The 12,656-nt window shown below is 32.3% G+C and overlaps 2 protein-coding genes across 2 annotated transcripts; one reads left to right on the forward strand and one right to left on the reverse strand.

Moving 5' to 3' along the window:
• Nucleotides 1-2,734: 2,734 nt before the first annotated feature.
• LOC120580252 (uncharacterized) lies at nt 2,735-4,398 on the forward strand. Its single transcript, XM_039833817.1, has 2 exons — nt 2,735-3,050; nt 3,794-4,398. Exon 2 carries the CDS (start codon nt 3,810-3,812, stop codon nt 4,182-4,184), a length of 375 nt encoding a protein of 124 aa, XP_039689751.1. The 5' UTR covers nt 2,735-3,050; nt 3,794-3,809; the 3' UTR covers nt 4,185-4,398.
• A 422-nt stretch (nt 4,399-4,820) lies between these two features.
• On the reverse strand, nt 4,821-7,319 carry LOC11414120 (ras-related protein RABA1f). The gene is made up of 2 exons (XM_003607491.4): nt 6,953-7,319; nt 4,821-5,612 (listed from the first exon to the last, which is right to left on the reverse strand). Exons 1-2 carry the CDS (start codon nt 7,171-7,173, stop codon nt 5,180-5,182), a joined length of 654 nt encoding a protein of 217 aa, XP_003607539.1. The 5' UTR covers nt 7,174-7,319; the 3' UTR covers nt 4,821-5,179.
• Nucleotides 7,320-12,656: the final 5,337 nt, after the last annotated feature.

The raw sequence follows: 12,656 nt of genomic DNA on the forward strand, positions 1-12,656 counted from the left end.
TGTAGGGTAGTGCTAATAGAAACTATAATGATGACTTATCTTTACCAATGTGATGTTAGGTGGTGAACTTTCGACTCAAAGACTCGAGATCCAAATAGCTAAACTCGATTCTTCCCAAGGTATTTTGAAGTTTGAAGTAAACGAAGGGGAAATGATACTAGGGTGCTTAAGGAATGGAGATCTAGTTAGGGTTTCAATGTTTTTGTAAATTGGCTTTAATATGTGTTTCGTCCCTCCAATTAGGGGTCATTTAAAAATTTGTCTGTAATCGTTAATCCTTGCAAATTACCATTACAAAGTTTAATCATTTAAAATTTCGTCCCTACACCACTTAATTACTGTCACGTCATCAAATTAGCAAAATGTCATGGGAATGGACAAAATTACCCTCATCATCCTTCTTAGATCTTCATCTTTACCACAATCCAACAATCTTCATCATCAACATCAATCCTTCATCTCTCCCATTGAACATTATAATCAACAACAAACACAAATCCAGATTTTTTTTTTCCTGTGAGCAACATAATGTTCATCTTAGTGTGTTATAGAGCCTACCATCCTTCGCATCGCACGGTCAAAGCACCAAAAGCAATTTGCTTCATTCTCAATAAGAATAACCAAAGGTGGGCAAATATCATTCATTCCTGCACTTTAACATTAAAAATTGAAAGGTATAGTCATCTACCTTATACGTAACCAATATCATTGTCCAACCAACCATAAATCGATAGAGCATCCCAAAGTTCTGCTTGATTAGCTTCAATTTCATTACAAGGATCTATGAATGATCTATCAATACTTAAATTGACAAGATGATTAAGTTATGTTGAGGTGGTGTTGTTGGATCTGTTGAGGTGGTGTTGAAGGAAGTTGTTGGTGGTGGTGTTGGGTTCGTTGATGAGAATGAAGAATGTGGTGGTTGTTGTTGGTGGTGGTGGAGGGGAGAAAAGTGAAGATGAAGCGAGAAGAAGAAGAGGGAATCGACGTTTAGGTGAATCAATGTTTTTTTTTTTTTTCAATTTGGGAATGAATATCCGGTAAGAAGAAGAAGATGAAGACAGGGGCAAAAATGTCATTTCACGTGTGGGTTGGCCAATTAACAAAGTCACGTCATCAAATTAATGACGTGGCAGTCATTAAGTGGGTCAAGGGACGAAATTTTAAATGATTAAACTTTGCAAGACTAATTTGCTAGGATTAACGATTACAATGATGAATTTTTAAATGACCCATAATTGCAGGGACGAAACACATATTAAAGCCTTGTAAATTCAAAAACAAAACAACGACTCTTCAAAATAATAATGAAAATTATGAAATTGAAATTGTTTACCATTTCATAATAAAACCAATTGTTTATCGTATCATTTCATACAAATTAAACCATTTTTAGTATGATCCTAACGACCTTAAATTGATTTATAAAAGAACAATCTAATTGCCAAAAGGTTAGAATTAAGCCACAAATCACACATATTTTTAGGCAAACAAGATTTTGATATAAAACAAACAACACAAGTATTAGGTTCTTGTATTAGGTCTACTCCAAGTACTACGAGGTGTAATGCATGAAAATAAATGACGTTGGTCCGAGTCAATAAACTCTTATACTACCATATTATGACTACTAACCCTTACAAATAAGCCTATAAGGCAGTGGTATTGGTGTATCACTCTTTATAAATTTATTTCAAACCTTATTTTAATTTATTTACGGTGAAGGATAACGTTATCTTCATGTATTGACGCCTTAATGTATTTACGCAACAGAGTAAAAGTCGCTCTTCTTGGTATGAATGCAATTTCAAAATATAGCGTTATCTTCATGAATGAATTTAATTTACTACTAAATTTACTAACTTCATAGTCTAGAATTAATGAAGTGAAAAGAGTGCAAATTATTGGTTCTTCACTTAATTAATGTAGAATATTTGGTAAATAGAAGATCGAGTTCCAAAGTTACTCCCAAAGTATACGAAGGTAATTTTTAGAACAAGAATTCTTCCAAGAGACATTTCCATCTTGAACACAGGTTTGAAAATAAATATTACTATATGTTTGTAGAGAGATACATGGTATTCCCAAATTTCTAGGGGAAAAAAACAATAGTAAGGTAGGTAAGTCTTAACTTAACGGTATTTCAAAAATAAAATAAAAGTCTTATCTTTTCATAGGCATCGAATTGAACCTAAGATATTTGTGTGTGCATTTTCACGAGGTGTTTGATAGATTTCACTTGGGTGTCATTATTTGACTTTTGGTGTCATTGATGTCTTTGGTGTAATTTAGATAGAGATAATGATGGATGAATGATTAAAATAAATTATTTAGATGAGAGAGAATGATTGATTAAGAGAGATAAGATCAAATGCACAAAAGACCAATGACACCTAAGTGAAACACGTGTTTGAAAAAAAAAACATTAGCACGTGTCAAAAAAATTATATAAATACAAAGAAGGGTTTTTTTTTTGGCGCATCTGCATCTCTTTGTCTTGTTCGCGCTTTGTGGTGGCGGTAGCTGTAAAGGTGTACTTAACTTTGACTCACAAATCCATAGGTACTTCACTCCTCTTTTCTCCCACCTTAGGATAAAATTTTACCTTTAATAATTTATGATGATATGATGCAATCAATTCATTAATATGCTTTAATTTGTGTTTTTGGCTTTTTCTATAGTTTTGCCCTAAAAATAAATATTATTGTTGTTTGTGTTTTCGGAACGGATCTTCTCCGGTGGAAGTTTCATTAAATTAAGTCTAGTAAAAATCTTTATCATTCAATTATGTCTCATCGATGAGATCTAGATTCTTTTTTGAAAGGGTGTCATCGATGAGATCGAGATCTTGAATGACGAAGATTGTAGCAGAAAATTTTCATTGTAGATGATCGTTCTGTATTGCGAAGGAACGAATCATCTCCATGGAAATTTCACTCAAGGAGATCTAGTAAAAATCCAACCATTCAATAATAAGTTATTGAGTGGTTGTGATTCAACAACGAAGAATTTCCACATGAGAGGATTTGTTTTTGTGCTGTGGCGGCGAGGTAAAATTAGGGTTTCTTCCTTTCCTTTTATATGATGAGAAAATGATGGTATTTGTGGAGAATTGAATTAAAGTTGAATTAAAGTAACGTTTCTTTGGCACAAAATCTGAGCAGTGAATGTATATACAATTTCTGATTTATTATATTGTTTTTTCCACTAATAATAAATATTATTGTTGTCTATGTTTTTGAAACGGATCTTGTCCAATGGAAGATTCGCTAAAGTAAGTCTAGTAAAAATCTTCATCATTCAATTATGTCTCATCGATGCAATTGAGATACTTGAGTGACAAAGATTTTGTGATCGAAAATTTCCACCGGAGCTGATTTGTTTCCGTGGAGGAACGAATCATCTCAATGAAAATTTCACTTGAGAAAATTTAGTAAAAATCCCACCGTTCAAATAATAATATTTTGAGTGGTTAAGATTCCATGACAGAGATTTTTCATTTGAGAGAATTTGTTCCTGTGTTGCATCGACGAGGTAATATTAGGGTTTCTTTCTTTTCAACTATATGATGAGAAAAGCGAAGTATTTATGGAGAATCAAATTCGTAAGTGTACACAAAATTCAATACCAACATTGTTTGTATCAATGATTTATGATTTCTATATTATTTTTCTTTTCTCGATTCTGACACCACACACATCTGAGTTGTATTTTATACGATACCAAATACACCTTTAGTGTCTAAATAATACCGATATTAAATTATATCTAACTTTAACAATGGTGTGTGTAGCTAAAACTCGGTTCAAATGGATCCTTGCAAGGAAAAACAAGCTGCAGTGGAAGTGAATGTTACTCTCAATGGTGTTTCCTCTCTAAAAGCTACAAGAAAGGAGCATGCAACATATTGTGTAACTCCTGGTCACACTATGAGAGAGAGTGTTGATTTGGAAGCTCAATCAACTCTGACATTGACAGGGGTTAGGAAACAACTGAGTGACACCCACATTGATTCCGACAGTGAAAATGGTAGCCCTCGAACACCTAAGGGTGTTCTTTTCAACCCTTTTGCTCCTGGTCCTGAAGACATGGTGCGTGCTCCACAGTCTCGCAAGTATCATGAAGATGTGAGGGACAAAATTGTTCGCAAACTTCAGTTTTGCTCCTCTCCTCCCAAACCATGAGCTACTGCAATAACTTCTTTTTGCTTTTTCTGTACGTGTTGTTTTGAATGGTTTTATAGTTTTACAGTGAACAATTGCATCTGACCAGGCCAATAAATAGATGTAACATTAGCAGTAGCAGCAACTTATGAAGTACTGTACACTACTATTGATGTTAGACTGTTTTCTTTACAATGAAATACGTTGTAGTGCTAAATAAATCATTTCTCTATTTATTCACAATGCTTTACTTTTTCGCCACGTGTTTTTGATATCATATATGTTGGCCACTTATCTATTATTGGCCGTTCCAACTCTTTGGAAGGATAGTGTTTGTCAAGATATTTGTAGAATTGCGTTATTTGAACATCAAAATACATATAAATCTTGATGTAAAAGTATCACTTCTCTAATAACTAAAGCATGGGACAGGTGTTATATCTACAAAAAAAGGAGCGGAGTGCTTCAGGTGCTGTGCAATTTCTTGCAATCCTCATATTGTGTTGAGCACTATATTATTTATAGAAGCAACATCTACATATGAAAGTTTGTTAGCTTGCATTGGAGAGCACCCAGTGCAACAACAAAAGCGTCGTAAATATTAAGTCAGATGGCTTTATATCCTAACAACATTAAGAAGTATATGCACATTACAAATTCAGGATTGAATTATACTTGGTCTCTACCAATAGAACTTTTCTTTTTCCAATGGAAGGAAAATTAGAAGCAGCGTGACAAGTATTGTAACTACTAGACAATCTAAGAGCATGATATCCCTTTCATTCAATACAAACAGTAATTTTGTATATCTAAAGGTAAAATGATAAATCCCTATGAGCAAACAGTACTTGGTAAAAAAAGTGACAATAATAAAGACAACATGTGAGGAAAAATACAAAAAGGAAAAAGCTTAGGTATTAGAAAATTTCACATGGATCTCAAAATGTTGAGAATTGGTTGAATCATGCAGATAGATATACCATTTGTTGTGAAGATCTTTTCTATTATCTGTCAAACTATGCAGAGCAGCATCCAACCTTTTTAACAGCTGAGACATCATCTCTACTGCCAACATTGATTGTCTGCCCTTTCGGCAAAGCAGCAGGGTCATCTCCAATCTCAAGAGTCTTCCTACTGACGACCCGATATATTTGAGTAAGCACTTCTGTGAAAGAATTGTCAACATTCAATGATTCAAGGGCAGACGTTTCCATAAAAAATGTGTTCTCTCTTTCAGCAAATGCTTTAGCATCATCGGTGGACACGGCACGCAAGTGACGAAGATCAGCTTTGTTCCCTACAAGCATAATTACAATGTTGGCATCTGTGTGGTCACGAAGTTCCTTTAACCATCTCTCCACATTTTCAAAAGTTACATGTCTTGTAACATCATACACAAGCAATGCACCAACAGCTCCTCGGTAATATGCACTTGTGATTGCACGATATCTGTAGAAATAAAAATTACAAAAATAAGATGCAAATATACCGCACAGTAGAATAAAAAATACAACAGTGATAACAAAAACTCATATTTAGTCTTTCAAAATAAAATAGTCAAAACTTCAGTCCTTCAAACTTCAAAGAATTTAGAGATCAAGTTAGGCCCTCGACCATTAAAAGTATCATCAAAATTGGCCTTTGTACAGATTGATGGACTAAATTGATATGATTAGTGACTAAATTGATGTCAACTTTGCATGATTGAAGGAGTAGATTTGATTGAAGTACTACCTAATGTCAACTTTTTTGGAGGACCAAATTGATGTCACTTTTATGACTTAGGAAACAAATTGGTGTCAATGGGTGTTTATAACTTTATTTTCTCAATCAAATGTTTATTGAGAAGTCATGTGGTCAATTTAACTTTTTATCGCCTATCATCTACCCAGTTGATTTTGGGAGCAGCATATTGCTTAAAAAAAAGGAAAGGATAATTGGAAGTGGATTTTGCAAAAACAAATGAATGTGGAAGAAAAAAACATGAGGGAACTCATCTATTATTTCACAATTCACACAAGGAGAGATACCCTAAACCTTCATCTACACTACAGAACTGTTCTACGATACGAGTATGATGCATCCTCTCCCCACAAAACCATCTACCATGGCTCAAAAGTCAAAACCCTGGCAACAGAAAGCTTTCATTCCATTCACCATTTTACAGAAGAAGTCATCAAATGTGCGATTTTCTTGTTGTTATAAACTAGGCATCCTTTGTGCTGGGATAAACCCAAGTCCCACAATGATAAAAGACAAGGCCAAATTAGAGTTTGTAAGGGTGAGTTAGCTCCAATATAAAAACCTAAAATGGTATCACAGCCTATCATTCCGAGTCTGTTTTGTAAGGATGAGTTAACTAGAAGAGACTTAAACCATCTCATCCGAGCAACCCTGGGTAATTGTTCAACTTTATCAATACATACATCAACCATGCCATAAATATATAGCATAATTTAGCAACATTGTCCCAGAAAAATGTGAATGGCATTCTCCATCATCATACAACAAAGTTAAATATTTTTTTTAAACAATAACAACACAATGCTCAAAATCACGCAAATCAAAAAGAAGAACCCCGCAACAACAGAAAATCAAATTCAAATTCATGCAGCCCACATCATTCATCATCATCACCAAATCAAATCTCAAATTTTCAATAAAATAATCAAGACCATTAAAATTTAACCAAACCCCACTAAAATTCGCTCCACAAAAATCCCAAAAAATAATAAAAAAATCAAAAACCAAAAAAAGTAATGCGATCAAAGCGAAGATAAAAATGCAACCTTTCTTGGCCAGCGGTATCCCAAATTTGCGCCTTTACAATCTTATCATCAACATGAATACTCCTTGTAGCGAATTCAACGCCAATGGTGGATTTAGATTCCAAACTGAATTCGTTTTTTGTGAAACGTGACAAGAGATTGGATTTACCGACGCCGGAGTCACCGATGAGAACAACCTTGAAGAGATAATCGTAGTCGTCATCGGCTCTGTACGCACCCATTGTTGATGAAAATTAGGGATTTGAAAGAAGGGTTTGGGAAATTTTTCAATGAAACGAACGGTTTTGAATTTTCTGCATTGTTTGAAAGAAAAAGATATTAAAGAGAGGAGGGAGGAGAAATATTCAAAGAAATGAAATGAAATGAAAAAATAATTACAACATGTTTGAGTTGGCTGCATTTTACTTTTTCCACCCTCCATAACACAAATATAAATTATTAATTAAGCTGTCAAAATTGATTAATTTAGTAACACAAAAGCAAAGTTGAATCTTTAGTTTTATTTTTATTTTGCCAATAATTGAATCTTTATTTTCGTTGTGAATTAAATACCAGACTAATTTCTCGAGTCATATGTTTTGGATTTTTATTTGATCATTTGTTTAACTAAAAAAAATTAAGAAAGTCGAATGTGTTCGCCTGAATTAAAGTAAATTTTAAGGTTTACAAAGAAATATGTTTGCTTTAATCTTACTATTAATGTACTTTAGTAAATTTTTCTCTCCAAATTTTTTGAGTTTTTTTACATTGTAATTCCATTTGAGTCCATCATCTTATCAAATAGTTAGTTGTTAATATAGTTATGTAATTACATCTTAGTTGTTGATAGCTCGAGCAATGAATTCACAACTTCTTCATATTTAGGTGTGTGACTACTTGACCAAAATCATGTATATCATTGTTTTTTCTTTTTTTATTGAATTTAATTTATATACATTGCCAACGTAATGTTCGAACACTCTCCATCAATTATAATATTTAATTGTTATGAAAGTTAAACATTTTTATTTACAAATTATGATTTTCTTGCTATAGTATTGGCTATTGCACAACATTCAATTCTCTTATGTCAATTCCTTTTAAATTTTTAAATTACTTATTGTGATTTGTCACTAACGCTAAATTTTAAATTACTTATCGTGACTAACGCTTATCTTAATGCTGTATTTTTCTAAAAGCATTTCGTGAACAAATTTGTTATACAGGACTTACTTTTATTTCTAGCCAATTTCATATTTGAAATTGTAACAGTTGTATCCGACTTTTACGGATTAATATAACTTTGTCATTAAGGCTATGTGTGGTAAAAAGAAGTAGTAAGCTACTCCCTCCGTCCCAAATTGTATGACGTTTTGGCTATTTCACACGTATTAAGAAATGTAATTAATATTGTGTGGGGAAGAGAAATTATGAGTTGTTTTACAAAATTATCCTTAATAAATGGTATGGAAAAGATAAATAAAATAATTGAAAGAATAGGGAGCAATTAAGAGTTAAAGGATAAAATAGAAAAAGTAACATTAATATTTCATTGGTATTGTAAAGCGACATATAATTTGGGACAATTTTTTTTCCAAAGCAACATACAATTTGGAACGGAGGGAGTAGTTTATAGTTGATAAGCTAGCTGATAGCTGAAGAGCTAGTTTATAGCTGAAAAACTTTCTTATTAAAAATAATGTATTTGATAAAATTAATTGTTAAACTAACTGATAAATATAAAATTGTTGAAGCAAAAATCTTTTTGATGAATGAGTAGTTTTATGAATGTTGATCTACTGATGTTTGCACTTGAGTTTTTGTTAAAAGAACATGAATCACATTAGTGGATAAGCTAGAAGCCACCCACATTGATAAGTGCATCATATCTACTCAACAATGAAAGAATGAGTATATCATCAGTTGAAACAACAAGATCATATCTTCATGAAGATTCATAAATCAAGAATTATGATGGATGAACTTACATCACAAGCTACATAAGAATGTGCTTGAAGTTATGTGACAAAACTCACATTGAGTTTTATGATTATATGATTTGAAGATCCACCATGGACAAAGAAGATAAAAGGGAATATGAATACAAGTTAGGAAGATTCTCATAACCTCCTCAAAGTATCACACTTCCAAAACTTCTGAAGATAAGAAGTTCAGAGTTCAAAATGTTCATATGAATAGAGTTCATAATGATCATGAACATAAACCAGAATATTTCTAGAAATCATAACGGATTATTTCATGGATAAACAAGAATATTTAAAGTCATCTGTTACAAGCAATATTGAACTAGATGCACATAAATATTCTTTTTGACTTCAAAGAAAGAATCATCTTGTTTGTCAAAACAAATGATTTCTCCTTTATATTCTTCAAGTAGTTTTTGAAGGAAATAAATAGACAATCTTCATAAGGTTAAAAGTGTCGAAGAACATTAGAATGTTTAGCACAAAGTACAACCGTAAAAAAGGAAGGAACCCAGAAGAAACATTCTGAAGTTCATATGTATGAACCCAGAAGGAGTTCAGAAAGTTGTTCATAAGGTTGCTCAGAAGGTTCATTAGAGCAAATCCATAAATCAATGTCCACACCAAGAACATGCAAGAACAGATGTGACATGAACATATCTTATGAAGACAATGATTTTGACTTTGGATCAAGAAATCATTAAAGGCATCTATGGTGATTAAAGGATTAATGGACTTTGATAGTTCTTGGTATTTGTGCGTTCTTGAGTGATTGACCAAGACACAAACAAAGTTTAAAGCATACCAAGATACAAAGAATTAAAGGACATAAAGACTTAAGAACTCAGTTAGAGTTCAGAAAGTTAAAAAGAGTTCAGAAGGTTGGACAGAGTTCAGAAGGTTGTTTATGATGAACATCAAGAACCAAACCCAGAAATTCATGAACCAAATGAATAACATACAAGGTTCACGTGACTTAAATAAAAGCCCAGTAAAGTACATTGACTAAGATCAATCAAGGAATAAACGCATTTATTTGATTAAAGTCAAAAAGGGCATCTTCAATGTTCATTCAAGACTATGAACATTTGAAGTACAAAACATTGGGATTCCATTAAGAATATCATCCTAGATGTTTTCCATGCTGCACTTCATCAATGTTCCTCTATTAGAATTTGATTACATCAAATAAGAGTCTTACAAATCATCCTAAGTGAAACAAAAAGAACATTCTGAAGTCCCCTGAGTTCAAAAAGTTCGATCCTGCTCCATGCTTTTTCTGTCATGAACAGTACAGTTGGTGGAAAGTAAAAAGCAAAAGCAAAAAGCAAGATCAAGTCTGATTCAACAGGAATTCGACACATAAGGGAGTTGGTACTGTACAAACCAAACCAAATCCCCTAAAGCATGGAAGTGAAGTGACAACTCCACTTTATGAGATCCTGCACATGTTCCAAGACAGATTTCAAAGAAGATCTGACCTAACAACATTCTGAAATCGTACAAGAACAATCTTCATAGTACAACCTAGAAATTCATGTGACATTCATCTGATAAAGCCCAGATGCATATCTGACCGTTCATCCCCATGAACCCAGATGAAGATCATGATGAACACAACAACATTCTGAAGTATTCTTAAGAACACAACAACATTTTGAAGTATCTCAGTTTGCCCAGAATTTCAAGTGAAAGTTGGTGGGTCCCAGGACACGTGGCACAAGACCATTGGTCACTCTCCAACGGTTACAAAGGCTCAAGAACTCTATAAATAGAGATCAAGACCTCAACATAACATGCACCATTGCAAAGCAACAAGAAAAACAGCAAGAACATTGTTGTGAAGCTTTAGCAAAAAATTGATCATCACAAAGATTTCAATAAGTCTTTTTAAGTGTAAATCAATTCTCTTTTATCTTTTTAAAGATAAACTTCTCCCTCCATTCTTCTTCTGTTTGTTTCTCAAACTTCAAACTCCAAACATCTTGTAAAGTTTCATCTAGCTTTAGGGGTACTAAAGTGTTAGTCTGAGCTGAAGGTGTAAAAGTCTAAGTGGGTAACTTAGCAAGAAGTAAAGAAAATCTCATCTAGCTTTAGGGGTATTAAAGTGTTAGTTTGAGCAGAAATTGTAAAAGTCTAAGTGGGTAACTTAGCAAGAAGGTACAAGCCTGCTGATGCTTAGAGAATACAGTTGGCGTAATTGTTCAGGTGAACAAAGATTGCAAGGATTTGAGAGGTTATCTCAAACATCATAGTGGAAACTCTCACAAGATTGTGAGGAGTTGACTAACCAACATTGGGGGAACCACTATAAATCTTTGAGTGTTCTTTCTCTCTTCCCTATACTCTTTAATTTCAGTATACACCACACACACAAAAACATTTACTTTATTAAACTGTTTTTGCATAAGAACTTCAGAACGTTCTGAAGTCACTTCACTAACTTAACTATTCCAAGTAAACAACTTGAGAATTAATTTTAAGTTACAGGTTAATTTTTAAAGGGTCACAATTCAAATCCCCCTTCCTTGTGACTATTTTATCTACTTCAAAAATGACATAAAAGTACATGTATGTTTGCTCTTCGTATAAATTATGTTTATAATTTTTTTCCCTTACAATGCTATATGTGATATATGAATTCAAATTATATATTTGTTTAATTAACTTCATTATCGTATTTTTTTAGGAGATAATCATATCTTTTTAGTTTACAATTTCTTATGGAAAGTTATATATTTTTCTTTAAACTAGCACTAATAAATATGATATATGTGTGCAATATAAAGAACAACATACTGTATACTCTCAATTTGTAAAAATAAAAATAAAAAATTGGTTTATAGATTGAACAGAGAGATGAGATGAACCCTACGTAAAAGAAAAGATATAAAAAGAGGCATTGGTAAAACGTGGGCGGTTTTTTCTTGCTAGTGGGTAGGTTTTTTCTTTTATAAAAAATAATAAAATAAAACTAAAGGTTAAAAATGGTAAAATGTATAAAAAGCTACTAGCTACAAGCTAAAAAGTTACTTGAAATAGCTTCTCAAGAAAAGTTATAAGCTCGTGAAAAAAGCTTGTTACCAAACACATCATGTTTTCATCCAACAAGCTTATAAGCTAGTCCAACAAGCCATAAGCTAACTTTTTTGTGTTACCAAACACAACCTAAAATTGTAACATATCAATCGAAAAAGTTCCATTTGTTAAGTTAAATTGTTAGAGAACATACACATTAATGTGACCTTTTGACCTAAACTAACACTACCATTGCTGTGTTTGGTAACACAAAAAAGCTAGTTATAGCTTGTTGGATTAGCTTATAAGCTTGTTTTGATAAAATGAGACGTGTTTGGTAAAAAGCTTTTCTCACTATCTTATAGCGTTTTTTAATAAGCTAATCCAAGTAGCTTTTTAGCTTATAGCTTGTAGCTTTTTATACTTTCTTCCCATTTTAACCTTTTCTTAATTTTATTTTATTTTATTATAATAATAAAGAAAAAAACTACCCACTATCTTCTTCAACTAACCATGTTTACCATGTATGGCTTTTAAAATTTTCTTGTCCACTTTTTTGTTTTTTTTTTACTTTGCTCATAATTCATATAATGTATAATTTTATATAAAATTTATAATAGTGAAGCAAGTTTAGTTAAATAAAATTCATAAAAATAAAATAAAAATTGTTAAATAAAAAAATTCGATTAAATTCATAAATACATTTATTATTTTGGAGATGA

This window comes from Medicago truncatula, chromosome 4 (genome assembly GCF_003473485.1).
Source record: "Medicago truncatula cultivar Jemalong A17 chromosome 4, MtrunA17r5.0-ANR, whole genome shotgun sequence".
NCBI classification, from domain to species: Eukaryota; Viridiplantae; Streptophyta; class Magnoliopsida; order Fabales; family Fabaceae; genus Medicago; species Medicago truncatula.